Source organism: Phycodurus eques, chromosome 22 (genome assembly GCF_024500275.1).
Source record: "Phycodurus eques isolate BA_2022a chromosome 22, UOR_Pequ_1.1, whole genome shotgun sequence".
In the NCBI taxonomy this organism is placed as follows: Eukaryota; Metazoa; Chordata; class Actinopteri; order Syngnathiformes; family Syngnathidae; genus Phycodurus; species Phycodurus eques.
This window is the reverse complement of record NC_084546.1, coordinates 5,073,246-5,088,497: the sequence shown is the minus strand read 5'-3', so window position 1 is coordinate 5,088,497 and position 15,252 is coordinate 5,073,246. Positions and strand designations below refer to the sequence as shown.

Here is a 15,252-nt window from a genome sequence, read left to right as displayed (position 1 = left end):
ATCAAATTTATTTAACGAGGTGAATCTTTAAAAAAAAGTAATTTTTAATTAGCCAATTGTCAGGGAAAAACTGCAAAATTAATCCAAATATGACAGGATTGAGGCGGCACGGTGGACGACTGGTTAGAGCGTCAGCCTCACAGTTCTGAGGACCCGGGTTCAATGTGGAGTTTGCATGTTCTCCCCGTGCCTGCGTGGGTTTTCTCCGGGCACTCCGGTTTCCTCCCACATCCCAAAAACATGCATTAATTGGAGACTCTAAATTGCCCGCAGGTGTAAATGTGGGTGCGAATGGTTGTTTGTTTGCATGTGCCCTGCGATTGGCTGGCAACCAGTTCAGGGTGTAACCCGCCTCCTGCCCGATGACAGCTGGGATAGGCTCCAGCACGCCCGCGACCCTAGTGAGGAGAAGCGGCTCAGAAAATGGATGGATGGATGACAGGATTGATGATAATGTAAATACTCTCTCGGTCTGATTATAGAACAGAGGAGGCCGTATGTGGACCCTGTGCCATACTTCATGATAATAATGTTAGTATTAAAACATATTTACTTGACCAGTGGGTAATATGATTTGTCTTTTGCTTTTTCAAGCCATAAAAAAAAAATGTAAAAAAATAAATCCCAGAAAAAATAGACACCTTTTTATTTCCAAAGGTCTTATTCAAAGTACCACTCATTCATTCATTCAACAGTACAAAAAGTAATTGAGAGATAAAGCACCTGTAGTTCGTAGTTTTGAGCAGTTGGGGTCGATGTTTGACTCGGGAATACAACCTGATTGAGGAAAAGTTCTGCACAAACTAAAGTTGATTAAGCACAGCAACGGGACACTTTCAGGATCCCTTTTGAGGATTCTGACACCCCTTAAAAGACTCCCCTTCTTATTTACATGAATTGCAAAATACATTGGAAAAAACGTACCGTTGTCTCCTTTCAAAAGCAAAAATCGCTGAGTCAACCTGTGATCATTCTTCACCCTGATCCTAGACTAAATTCCCTTGCACACAAACTATAAACCACTAATCCGCTTTGAGATTAACTCAACCTGATGATCTCAAATTTTTTCAGGTTCCGCTCTTTCAAGGGCCTCGGTCGGAGCCCCTCCTCCGTCTCCCCCACCAGCTCTTGGGCCTCATTCTCCGTCCCCCCTTGTCCCCCGTTGGCCCCCCCATTCTGTACATCCTTGGGACACTCCCCGTTGTAGGTCTTGACGTAGTCCGCCACGCGCCAGCCCCGGAACTCCTGCGGCTCGGCGCAGGTGAGGCCCGTGTGGGCCACGCCGGGGTGCAGCTTGAGCCAGTAGATCAGGTAGTGGATGTTGTAGTCGCAGATCCACGGATTGTTGCCCAGAGACAGCTTGCGCAGGAAGTACAGGTCCTCCAGGACGCCGTACTGGAAGTAGTGGAGGCTGTTGTTGGACAGGTCCAGCTCGCGGAGGTACAGCAGCCCTGCGAATGCACCTGGGAGGGAAATAAATGACTTTGTTAAATGGTTTGACAGATAAAGACTCAACATTTTCCGCTAACAACCCAGGCTAAACTGAGCTCCTCCCTAAAGTTTGTCTCTCAGTCAAAAGGTAACCCTTTGACGTGGAATTCACAAATTTGGGACACTTTCAGTACAAATGGGCTTTGGCAATTTTCAGTGCGATTGACTCCGTGATTGCCTGCCACCGGGCTCCTTTCTTGTCATACAATGTGAAAAAGATTCCACTCATTTTGTCTGTTTCAACAACAAGAGTTGCTAAGTCAAAAAGTTGCAGAATGCCTATGTCACAATGCAATATTAGTACGATCCATTTGTCTATGTGGCGTGATGTGTCCCCTGTCGTCCTTCACAGGAAATGAATGCGAGTCAATGGAGTGTCTCGTGCGCTGACAGGAAGGAAGTGAGCGATCGGAATAAGACATTTCCGAGCGTTTCCTGCTGCGCTCTGTTGGCCTCAAGCTTGGCTTTGATCTCGTCGAGGAAGGGGAGGGAAACGGGAAGAGTGGTGGTAACCATATGTTTAAAAATAATTAAACGCATAAAAAAAATAATGGAAGAGGATGAGGGAGACGTCCTGTTTTATCTCCAGCTTGCTTGACCGCGACCTTCTGAAACCGTCTCGGGCATTTTCCGCACATACTAAAATAGAGTACGAAGCTATCATTAGAGGAAATATCATGTTTCACAGGCGTGTCAAACCTTCAATGTCAAAAATAGTTGACATCCTTAGATGTCAATGAAACTGGAAAAAGACTACTATGGGGGATTTGTGATGGAAAATGTACTTTTTAATGTTTATATCCAAATACTGTAGTCTGGAGTGTCTTCGCCCCCACCCACCCCATCAAGTGTGAAATTAAACAACCAAGTAAATCTTTAGTTATCTTCCTATTTCTTAAAATATGTCGTTCTGCATTTCCACTCCACTGTTGCCAAATATTCGGGTCATAAATGCCCACACAACGAGTTTCTCAGTCAATAAGGTGACAGCTGGGCTGGATGAAGATCCACTTTGAGGTTGCGGCCGAAGCACTGTCATGTCGAAGCCAAAAGCTAAGGAAAGCTCCAGTGTTAGCACAGATTAGCGTGAGCAACATTAGTTTCGAAGTTCTGCTAAACTGTTAACGTGGGAGTTGTGAGCTTGCGAGTAATTGTGTCTGGCAATGTAATGGGCTTCACTGTATTTTGAGGAAAGCGTTGATGTTATTGAAATAACAGGGAATTTTTTAAAATGATAAATTAAACAAAATAAATGATTATCAAACTTTCCAATTATGCTGTATGAAAATGTAATCCTTTTACCCTTAACGGTTGATAACACCCTCACCATGGGTCTAAATACCGAAGAGGGAAAGCCCCTGGGGAGGTTATTTACACGGGCGTGCTAATGAATACAACCAAAGGGATTTGTTAAGGGTTTCATTTCCGCGCGGCAGACATCGTTAGCTTTGAGCCTCACGGTGGTCCATTGGCGGAATGAGAGACACATGGTGGAGAAGCTCAAGATCATTTGTCGCGCTATCTTTTTAAATATTGATTTTTTTTCGTCAGTGTTTGGCGACGCAGTGGATAGTAATAGATTGTGCAAGTGTACCTCTTGTCTATAAGTTGCATGGAAAAAGAATACTTCATCTTTTTGTGTTCTTGAATGTGTTCTTTTTAATTATTTTTACTGGCACCTGTGTCTATTTGGTTCAGGCTGGTGCTGCTGAGGTTGAGCAGCTTGAGGTCTTTGGACAGCAGGAACTGCTTGGGCTTGAGATGTTTGATGTTGTTGCCGGACAGATCCATCTTCACGATGTCGGAAGGCAGATTGGATGGGACGTTGCTCAAACCTGCCAGAAAAAAGAGGAGTCATCACTCGACCTGTCGCAGTAAGTTGGCTGCGGAGAACGTAAGGGAGACATTTAGTTCCCCATATTAGTGTATGATTTGTGTGAATTGTAATTGATGGCCCTAAAATTCCCTACCGTGTATATACCACAAAGTATAATGACAGAACGCTTTAATTTCATTTCAAACTCAGCTCGCAAAATTACCATTAAAAGTAAATGGCTTACAGTTGTTTTAAAAAAAAACTATTACGTCAGGTTGCTCATAAGTGGAGTTCACACTGTACTTCTTTGACACCAATTACTAGTTCTTTAATAGCTTTAGCTTTGGCGCCATCTTGTGAGATCTTACAGCATTATAGAAAGAGCATAAAACCATGAATAGATGAGTTTTTCATTGGTTTATCAATTATTTTGACAAGAATACTGAAGAAATACGGTAGATACCATTTTTGGTCCAAGTGTTATTACAAATACTTGCGCATGTTTCGACCTGGCTTTTTTGCATCTGTTTTGTCCATCTTGTCAGCGTCCTATAAAATCGCAAGTTCCCACAGGTCACCTCGGAGTCAACGGGAGCCCCCGAAGATCTGATTTGTCTGAGTCTAGCTATTTTCAAGATGTTGCGTGGGTTGTGTGCAATATTTTCCCTTTTTCTTTTCTTTTTTTTTACAACAAACACAAGTGTCTCAAGGCGTTACTCAGGTCCACACTCACACAATTCCGCTCAGATTGACCTTTAATGCATGAAACAGTGATTCTCATACGCCAGACACGATTGTGCGAACATTTGATCACTGCTGTAATCTCGAGATGGTTGAGATTTTCCTTTCGAGACGCAAGCTTCTTGCTCTTCACACTTGATAAACAGAACCGGAAGTTTGTTTGTGGCACTCATTCAGTTGTGAGGCTTTGGACAGATTGATCAAATAAAATATTTTCAAAAGCTAGTTTTTTTTGGCCTCCTCGTTGTTTGCGGCATCAAATTAAACATGGCAGACTGTCTCTGTTGTAAACTAGTTGCAGGTGAACGGATGTAATCATGCTGAGCAGATTTGTATGCATTGTATGCCTGACGATTCCTCTTTGTCAGTGTGTCGTTTCCTGCATGGACGCTGTAATTGCGTCTGAAGAATACTCATGGATGGTTTTTACAGTGCAGATGCTGCAGGCTTCATAGGCAGACTTCACCGACCCAGATGTTGTAAGCTGTTATCATGGCGCCTCGGTGCCGTAAAGCAAGGCTAAGATTGGATACTGAAATGCACCTCGAAGGTTTGTTGTTATTCAAGGAGCAGACTTTTAAGTTAGCATTTCATGTGCCTCCACAGACTCGAAAGGGAATCCCACTTTTCCCCCCAGTGTGTGTCTACAGCCTTTTCGGAGCCTATTTGCAGAGGACAGCTGGAAAGTGTTTGGCACATCTCAATGCAAAAGGACTCTGGGGCTGGCTCTGTGTCTTTGGGAGCAAATATACAAATTATACCTGTCCAAGAGAGAAGCTGTGGTCGAGGAAAGATACAATTTCCTACATTGGATTCTTCGATGAAAGTGGATAGGTGAAAAGCACCCGTAAAAAACAAGTTCTGTTTGCATTAAAGACCGTGTGAAGTGAATGCAGATATTCGTTTCTAAATACATTATACATGTTTGAAGATAATTGCTGGAAACATGTAAATACTGAGAATTATTTTGTATTCAGTTGTGGAGGTAAAACATTCAACTGTTTTTCACCAAATCAGTTTTCCTGATATTTTGGACTGTGCTAAAACAGTGCCTTGTGCCACACTTTGGAGCTTTAGAGCGCCTTGTTGTCGGCCATGAGTGTGCACGCGTCAGACAGAGTTAGGCAAAAGAGCGATAAGGGAAGAAGAAGAAAAAAAAATCCGACTTGACATTCAGCGTGTGGACCAGGCTTCCTGGTCCCGTGGCCGCATTAGAGTGCCTCATTGTCAGCTCTGAGTGCGCACACGTCACGGTGAGATTGCGGAAGAACGAAGGAACAAAAAAAATAAACGGATATATTTGGAGGCTTTGTGCAAATATATTTTCGGGGCTCAGTTATGTGAAGGCAATGTAAAGATGCTGGCCGCAGTAGGATGCATTTTCCAGGTGGTAGCAGTGGTATTGGATGGTTGAGCGGGGCGTGGTTTCAGCACATTCAGCGGACAAGCCGACAGCGTTTGTGATGCGCTTTCTCAATTTTCCCAAGCGTCATTCTACACACTTGGCAATCTTTATTTTGATTATTTTATTTAGATCATTCAAATGTGGCGGGGTTTTTAACAACACTCTTGCCTGTGGTATGTCAAATTTACGAGGCATATTTATTTTCACTTCACAGGAAATTTAAGTCGGTAGGGTGACTTCCACAGACACACTGAATGTGTAACGCAAGCATGTGAGGAAGCCTAAATGCGTCTATGATTTATTTGGACTGGAGGACATTAATCGACATAGCCTACAACAGAAGGGATAAGAACGATGATTTCTGAGACTAAGTTATTATTGTACATGGTTTATATTGTTTAGACTGCGCAATATTTTTTTGCACTTTGGATTCAGGCCCAGGTTTTGTCAAATGACAGGTTTTTAGGCCGAGACATTTTGCTTTATGGCTGCGCAAGTAGCTGCACGCAGCAATCGTTTTAGTGCAGTGCAAAAGTCAATAGTGCACTTCTACGGGGAACCCTTTAGCCCTTGCAGTCAAACACCCGTTTCATAACTCTTGCACAAAGTCCAGTTCCGAACAGGACCTCCTGCAGGAAATGTCTCATTACCTGGCAGAAGCTGCATCCTCTGCAGAATCCGGTTCAATTCAGGTTTCTTTTCCCTCCAAATCACTTTGGAAGAGTATTTTTTTTTTTTTTTTTTTAAATGTGTCCTTGTTTTGAATAATGGCAGTAATCAAAACATATTTTTCAGTATGCTCTTGAGTAACAGCATTTAGTAAACAGAAAAGTGTGCCTCTGGGCTCATTTCTCGCTGAGTCCCAGTGCTGAGAATGACGTGGAGCCTGAAATTTGCTGTGGTTTCACCTCAAAGAAGCAGCCCTCAAACCACAGGGGCGGCGCCATTTTGACACAAGGGAGGAAAATGAGGAGAGAGAGAAATAAAAAAAGGACTCAATTTGATTTGTCTCTGGTCTTGTGTCAGAAAGAAAACCATGTTTCCATATATGTCCTGCGTTCACATGCTTTTCATTCTCTTTGGTTCACTGTAATTTGGACCAGCGCTACTTGTCAAGTAATATAGGTAACTTTAACTTTGTATAAACCTGTCAATAAGGCTAGTAGATTGGGATTGGTATAGAGTAGAATAATGTCATTTCGGTGCAATATTTCCAAGGGGTTTAACGACCAAAGATATTTTTGTAGTCAACTATAATCTGATGGAAATCGAGTCTAAGTCAACGAATCAATGACGTTATTGATATTTTTTCATCATAGTACAATGATGGATTCCCGTAAAGATATTTTTGACAGACAGGCATAGAGAAAAAATGAAAACAAGATTAAAAATACGGCTCACCAGTACACTAAATGTAGTTGTAATTACTGGGAGTCCTGTGCATGTTTCTCTGCAACAAACCGGCCGGTCTCATCTTCCATTGGATAGCCTGTTGTAAGATGAGACATCGTAGGCAGGCTCCAAAAAAATTAAGCAATTCTCCGTTTCACTGTTTCTGTGTCACTTGCGATTAGTCGACTTCAAGTGTTAAATGTCTATGTGGTGTAGTAAAGTTGACTAGTCAACTAATTGGTACAACCTCTAGTATGTCCAGTACGTACTTCCAATTGGTCCAACTTTGTTCTCTTCCAGTTTTATTTTTAATTATTACCGCAGCCTGTTTCACCCTCAATTTTGTTGCCTTTGTTAAATTGGTTCCATTCATTATGCATTCATTGCTTCAGGTTGTAAGTAAAACTTATCATCTTAAAAACGTGTCAGCTTAATCCCATTTCATAAAATCCTCATGATTAAAACCAATACATATGTTTGTTTACTCAACCATGGTCGTGCACAACATTTTATGCGCAAAACTCAGGTTGCATCGTAAACCAGCTGCAGCAGAACTGCTGGGTATCAATGTCAGGAGTCAGATAGAGATCCCATTCAATAGTCCAAATGAAGTAATACTCGGAAAATGTGCAAAACATCCTTTCTCAACCATTTGCCCGACACAGATGGTGCTTTGTGGTGTTCTGGCTCGTCGATGCTTAGTGAGAAATGATGCGAAAGATCTTTTTTAGGTTTGAATCATGCTCAAAGACAGAGAGGCTATTTGATCACTGTTCTAGTCGTGGAAGCCAAAAAGCCTCCTCATTGTTTGATAGAGGAAACAGTGGGGAGACATATGAAGGCGTGATAAGAGGAAAGCCATATCAAGATAATCAGAGTATAGCGTGATATGGCTGCACCTAATTCAGGTGTTATCATTTTTGGGGAGAAACAGCAGAAACAGTTTTCAAAAAAAGATAATTGAAGACACATACAGAACCAGATGTCAATTGGACACTCTTCTTCGTCTTTTGTCTTTGTCTCGCTAATTCCGGCCTGTCTATTTGCTGCTTTCTTATAGCCAAGCGAGGTTTAAAAACAAAGACAGATTTTTAGATGCGATTTACTACTTATTTTCATAGGATTTATGTTCTCGGGGAAAAAAAACAACAACAACCAAACACATGAAATAGTGATTCACAGCCACAAATGTACCATATGTGTTTTCATCTCAAGCTAGAAAGACGCTTCCATTGCAGTAAGTAATTTATTCCCAACAGTCGGTTCTCTTCATTTGTTCGTACTTCTCTTGGCTGCATTGCTCACTAGTATTTGTAAGTGGGTGCGAGATTTTCTGTCCAATCAGATTTCAGCCTCTGTGTGCTGCTTCAGAATCAGTAGTGCTGTTGTTGTAACTTGAGCAATATTAGCAAGGGGACTGTTTCTTTAATCAATCAGATTTCAAATATGTCCTCTTCAATGATGTCAAAATCTTTTTCTGATTGTTTGGTAGAAGCAAAACCTGTTACTAACAAAACACGTTTGTCGCGATCCGCACACGTTAATACATTTAATAATCAGCATCTCTTTATGATGTAGTTTAGTTTTCTTCTGTCATGTTATTAGATAAATATTGATTCTGAACTGCTCCAGAGTATGTCCATGGCATAGTTGTGTGCTGTTATATTGTGCTTTTGTATAGTATTGATGGTTTCTATACTTGCAACATGATAGGTGACATAATGATATTAAGAGTTTAAGTTGGGTAAGTGCCCATTGACATGCGACATGCTCACCTTTGTTGCTGCAGTCCAGCAGAGGTTTGGGGAACATGTATGTGTGGCACATGGATGGGGCCACTGGCTTTTTGATTGGTGGCTTAGGATGAGTCTCATCCACCTGGTTGTCACCTGCACACAACGAGTCCACGTTCAGCTTCTTCAGCTTCTGGCCCCTCAGTGAAAGGGGCTCTGCGCACTTGGCGTAATTGCCCAGGTTGCGGTTACTAGGCACCTGCAGCGTCCTAAGCAGGCTGTCCAACGGGCAGTGACAGCTCCAGGGGTTGTCGTAGAGACGGAGGTAGGTAAGGCGGGGCATGGGGAGCAGGACCTCCTCAGAGGCCGTTTTCAGGCGGTTGTGTTGCAGCAGCAGTGTCCTGAGTTTGGAAAGGCCATTGAACGCTCGGTCCTCCATCATGGAGATGTCGTTCTGTTGGAGGTCCAGGCTTTTCAGTTGGGTGAACTGGGAGAACATGTTGTCCCGCAGAACCTAAATGAGGAGAAATGGGATTTGTCATTTGAAAGCTACTGAGACCTAACATTACCCTTAAAATGAAATGGCTTACAGATGATTTGATTTTGAAAACCAGAAGTGAGCATGTACATTCGCATCCCGTGAAGACTCTCCGTAACTTCTACTTACAACCCAGCCTAAAATTAAACTTAAACTCCTCCCCAACATACAATGGTGTTAGTCTCACAATCAAGATGGATCACTTCAACATACTTCCTTGACACCAATTACGACTTTCTTTTAGCCAGGGGTTTGGCACCATCATTTGGCATTATAGAAAGAGTGCAATACCATAAAAAGGACTTTTTTTAGTGAATAGGTGAGGATAGGTTTCACTGGAAAAAAACTTGTTTTTGTCAATAGCAAACTGCGACCCGGCAGGGGTTCACTGTCCTGCCATACTTGCATATATACTTGCCATTCTGTTTACTTGAAATTTTTTCACAGCAGTGCTTTTAAGCAGCAAGTTAGCTAGGCCAAAATTGTTGACATTTTTAAAAATCCAGGATGTGTGTATGTCGTTAACACAGAAAGGCAAGGTTGTTCATTGAATTTCTCTTGAGCACACGTGCACAAACAACCAGTTTTCCATTTGATCTCAGCCCCCCTCTGATGGTGCACAGATGTTCATGCCGTCAACAAACTGGCTGTAATTTGGGTCATGGTGAGAGAACAGATCCACCGACTGGATGGAAATGAATCCAGAGATCTTCATTGGAGACATAAAGGAGGAATGGACAAGCTGTGGCTTGGATCAAGACTGCAGCAGGTGCTACGTGTCTTGTATCCTGAGAGCTGCTTGTACTTGCCTGGATTTTATTCCTGGCCAGTAGCAGGTGGTGGATATCTTTGGGCCAGTCTTGCATCACGGTCGTCAACTGCCTGTCCTGACAGTCCAGGTACTTCTCTCCCGCTTCCATGTATTCCTTGCACTCCTGAGTTTGGCGCCTCACGACGCCGGCCCTTCCTCTGCCCCGCGTATGGGTCCACTCGGCGCTCCCCTGCTCCGCGATGCTGGACCGCTGGGCTCTGCGGGGCTCGGCGAACCGGAGGAGCAGCAAAGAGGCACAGTGCGGCGAGGAAACGCATGATGGAAGATGACGGTAGTCAGGTCAGCCTCGGAAGATGGCGTGATGTGTTTGTCACAGCTAGAAAAAAAGAGGACAGGAAGTTGATTTCGGTCTAGTGTTTCGGTAAATAAAATGATTTGCAGCGTTCGTCCGCTATTTGCGCAGGATAGGGACTGAACCCTGCCACAAATAGCGAAAATTTGCAAGCAGTTGACGTTCCCACTAAAAAGGCTGATAATTGCCTATAGATGTCACAAGATGGCGACAAAGCACTATTTTTCTTTTAGAATGAGCTACGATCTGTCGAAATGAAGCACCTTCCTCTCACTTCAACATAGGTCGTTGGCACAGATATCCCACAAGATAGTGCCATAGCAATAATTTATATTAGACAAGGCTTTGGCCTCAGCTCAAAAAAGCGTATAGCACAGGATAGGTTCTTAAAAAAGCAGCTAATTGGGGAATTAGCAAATCACAAACATGCGGGCAGCGCTAGTTAATTTGTTGGAAAGTCATGGACACACTCCAAAGGGTTTAGTCCATTGCTCTCAAGTTCCACACTAAATTCATCCAAACACACCTTTATGGACTTTGTTCTGTGCACTTGGAACAGAATAAGGTACTCCCTAAATCGTGAATGCATAGAATGCATGCATTCAGCCCATCCCGACCGATTAGTTGATAAAATGGGCCTTAATTGATTAAAAGCTTTTGGAATATGTATTTAAACATTGCATTTGCACTTCATGGACTCCTTTGCAATCAAGAGTGACTCCTTTGCGATCAGAGGCAGAAACCTCATCCAAGCATCGCAGACACACGCACACACACACGCAAGCCTGCACAATGAGTCAGTTCCAACTGTACCAAACCGCAGCCCTCCCCTTGACAGTCTCGCAGTGTCTCGCACACTGGAACAAGCCCGTCAGTGCGGCTGACCCTTTTGTGTGAATAATTGATGGGCAACAGACAGAAACAGCTGAGAATGTAGAAGTGGATCAATTTTTTTTTCTTCCCACTGGGCCCTCCTGGACGGTCAATCACCTCGCATTAAACATCCATGAACGCTACTTTGTGACTTCCAGTGATCTCTAGTGAGGTTCCACCCAGCCCAGTAGAACTGTGTGCTATTAGCTCTGTGTAGTTTTGTTGACGGTATTTATACACACTATAGTTGTCCAGGTTGGATTTGTACCTAATGATCCCACACTCTGTTTAATCTGCGTGATGCACTAAATTATAATCCAACTAATCTCGCTGGTATGATGTTTATTAGTCACTCCATCCATGTGTCACTCAGCATATCGTCTTTCCCGGCACGAAAACATTATTACTCTTTTAACTCTAATTCCGTTTATAGACAGCAAAGCTTTTCCAAGCCATCAAAACCGGCGCAAGTCATTTTGCTATCACAGCTGTTAAGCAGCAACTCATCTGCGATATAATACATTTCCCAGAAAAGCCAATGTGGTTCACCTCGTGCCCACACCAGCCTGAATTTAGCCATCGCTGGCTAGCATTATTGTCCCGACCATGCCTCTTATGAAACGCTTTCCCTCTGTGTGTCAATATTTTGCTCAGAGCTGTGGTCACTTTCATCTCCACGGATGTGGCTTTAAATATCATCCAGACTTATATTGTCTGCAAGTGAAAAAGTTAGTGCAATGGGACCTTGTAAAAGACTTTCGTGGCCCCCAAAATGACATTTTTATGCTACGGAACAGTAACTTTTTCTACAAAATCCTATTTAAACCTTGAGAACAAGTTCTATGGGCTGTAATTACCAGTTATGTAACATGTTTACGATTCTATTTTAATCATTTCAGTCGTCACTTATTGTAGCTTGGTACCAATGTGGACTCCCTCCAAGACACTTAATCCTTCTTCTGTTTTACAGTATATTTGCTAAATCCATATTTGGCTGTAAATACCAGCATGATTGGTTGACATGCTTTAGGGTCTTTGTGTTAACTGCTTATATTAGGTGCAAAGTGTAAATACATTAGATTTTTTTTCCCAAACGTTTCTGTGGTCAGTCAGGGAAAGCGTGCCAGCTGAAGAAACACTGCCAGCATGTAGTTCTTAACAGCAGGGAGGATGATTATGGTGTTATACTTTGGCCAGCATGATTGCTAAAACATTCTTTCTGAAAATGGGAGAATTGAATTGGTAATTGTACTCACAGATTTCTAAACCAATACAGTTTACAGACTTGGTGTAAAAACAAAGTTAAAAACCATATGTGTGGCCATATATAGATGTGTATTCTATCTCTTTGGATTCATATACAATCCGATTATTTGTCTCGCAAGGAACAGGACGGACAAATTCCGCCACATGCTGTGTCTATGAAATATCTATGGGTTTTTGAAGGGTCATTGGATGTCCGTAGACCGAAGAACAGACGTCATCACATACCACCTACAGGAGGAAAACTGTGTGGGAAAGACACTTTAAGGATCAAGGAAACACAGATGGAAGGTGCTTACATCTTTGAAAACCATTTTCGAGTCCCTGGCTTCAACCAAGGGAGAACGTGAGTCCATGTTAGAACAATGCACGGGCCACAATCTATGAGTAGCTTGGGGTTTATTTATGCTTGTGTTTTTCTCTCGCTGGTAGAGATAAAAGAGTGCCACCAATTTAACAGTTCCACCTCCAAAGCCTTTGAATGCATCACCACTTCCTAAAAATGACTAGACACACATCTCCACAGGGAGCTCTTTTGACACAAGGGCCACTTTGTTGCGCAAGGAAAGAAACTAGAACCAGAAGGAGAGCGCTTGCAAAAACAACCAAGGCAGAACAAGGGCCCCCACCCCAAGAGCCATGCATTTCTCAAAGCAAGCAATCTTATTTTAGGGTTAATTGCAAAAAATTGCCAAGTGGTTTTATGATCTCTGCCTAAAGCTGCTTGTGGATGCTTGAAACCGATCCAGCTGCAATCCAATAACAGGGAATGCAAGGGGCGACTGTAAGAAAGTAAAGTGATGTCCGTGGCCAAGTCTAACCATAAAACACGGACGGTGTTGACACAGACATACAGTAGAGTGTGTATGTAGACACGGCAAGCATAAAAGAGGAACCCTGAGTGCCTAATTGAAGACATATTTGTTTGTTTCTGCAAAGAGGGACAGAAAAGTTGGTTTTTGACAAGGGGGCCAATAAAAACTTCTGTGGAGCCTCTTTTCCTACAGTATTACCAAGAGAACAAGTTGTTCCATGTTTTTTCCTTTGTGTTGGGGCAGCCAATGTATAGTACTTGAGATTTGCTGGTTGCCGTGTCACCCCCCGGCCCCCACCCTCGTCACCTCCCACCCCTCCCGTGTCTTGGCGGCTGCGCTAATGCACTAAAAACTCTCCGCCATCTGGATTTTGTCTTCAGTGGGAAATTGGTACAGTCGGCATTCATTCAAATCATTTGTCAATGACTCAGTGGGTCATCATGGGCACGCCGGGGTTGCAGCTCAGTGATAAAAGGTGATGAAAAGAGGAAACCTGGATGGACCTTGGTGCTGTTAATTTCCTAAATCTCTGAATTTGAGCTGTATCGTAGAATTAACATGACAAGTAAACACAGGACAACTGGCTAATAAAGTAAGAGTCTGTCTCCATTGTGGTCCACTTAAATGTAGCAGTGAGAAGCTGAAACAGCAATACTTGAAGTATATGAGCCTAACTCATCAGCACACATTTGCAAGTTAAGCCTTTTTCCTCCCCTTCCCTTTTCTTGGCCTGGGCAGAATTCCAGGGTTAAACCACATGTGGCTGGAATTTTACTCACACGGGGGGTATGCACCCAACCCCCCCCAACCACCACCACCACCACTCCTCTGTCTCAATTTGCTTTAAGCTGCATACATATGTCAAGAAGTACAAAAAAGATTTTGCACAGCTGAAACCAAATTCCCTACAGACAAGATAAAGATGCATTAAGTTGTTAAGCGGACATAATTACCCAGAGATCCTTACAATTGGCTGAATTAACCCCTTCACTCGCACAAAAGCCGTCCTTATCTGGTTCGGTCGCTCGTCACAAGGGACGGACTAGTAAATCATGGCAGTTCCATGGGGCCACCATGAAATGTTTTCTTCTTCCCCTTGTGGGAACGGGAACGGGATGTCTGCAAGACGCGCTTAGATCAGCAGAATTCTACATTGGCAGGTTGGGCCATTTAGACTTCAAAAGTCAATCACTTTTGTTGAGAGAATTGCCTTTATTTGATCCATCCATCTAAGCACACTGACATTACATGTTTTTTTTTTTTGTATTTATATACTTTTCATGCACATGAGCAAAAAAGAGGAGTGGATAAATACATTGTGTTACCATATTATTTCATGCAACAATTTCAGAAAACCATGAATGGCTATTGGAGTTTTTCCTCAAGCCTTGAGGGAGTTTAATCACAAACATGCGGCAGGATGTATATCAGACGGGACTGGAATGCAACAGTGTCATGTGAGTCCTACCTGACCAGGGAGGGAATCTGGCTCGGGTTGGTCAATTAGGACCTGCAGATCACCGGTGTGTCCCGCGTCCCCGGCTCCTAATCCTGACATGAGCGCAGCGTCCAAGCCAAGAACGTCTGCCTCGAAATTTAAAGCAATGAGTGAAGGACAACTGGCTGCTCCTTCTCTCTCTCTCTCTCTCTCTCTCTCTCTCTCTCTCTCTCTCTCTCTCTCTCTCTCTCTCTCTCTCTCTCTCTCTCTCTGTCTCCTCACACAGAGCTTAGGAAGATGCAAGCTAATTGGGGGACCGTGTGTATGTGTGGTTTAATGTTACACATCACCCAATAACATACATGGAGGAGGGTCTGTACTGTTCCCCCCCCCCCCTTGCTAAATATGTAGTGTACCTCCTCCAGAATTTAGTGCTAGCTGGTCTGATGCATAGCGAGATAAAGGACGTCATTGGGTTATTGGTCACTGGGTCTTTTGTGGCTGTGATGTAATCAAAGTAGACGGCAAAGTAAAGATTAGCAGGTTTTCTTCAAAATAGCCTTATTTCCCATCTGAAAAGGAAGCTCTTGCCTTGAGTGTTTTGTCAACAGTTTATTCCCTAA

At 43.1% G+C, this 15,252-nt stretch overlaps 2 protein-coding genes across 6 annotated transcripts in view; one reads left to right on the top strand and one right to left on the bottom strand.

Moving 5' to 3' along the window:
• The window catches only part of ccdc146 (coiled-coil domain containing 146), a 54,415-nt gene that overhangs the window by 793 nt on the left and 38,370 nt on the right, over positions 1-15,252 (top strand). For 4 of the 5 annotated variants that reach the window (XM_061667942.1, XM_061667943.1, XM_061667941.1 and 1 more), the window contains exon 2: positions 3,190-3,365. In XM_061667942.1, coding sequence (XP_061523926.1) covers positions 3,309-3,365 — 57 coding nt within the window. In that variant the 5' untranslated portion in view covers positions 3,190-3,308. Of the gene's footprint in view, positions 1-3,057; positions 3,366-15,252 lie in introns of those variants that run through there. The other variant, XM_061667940.1, reaches the window with a different exon arrangement.
• lrrc17 (leucine rich repeat containing 17) lies at positions 642-14,942 on the bottom strand. Its single transcript, XM_061667946.1, is given in 6 exon segments — positions 642-1,463; positions 3,171-3,326; positions 8,621-9,092; positions 9,926-10,177; positions 10,179-10,264; positions 14,660-14,942. Coding segments are annotated over 5 exon segments (1,332 nt in total). The 5' UTR covers positions 10,206-10,264; positions 14,660-14,942; the 3' UTR covers positions 642-1,038.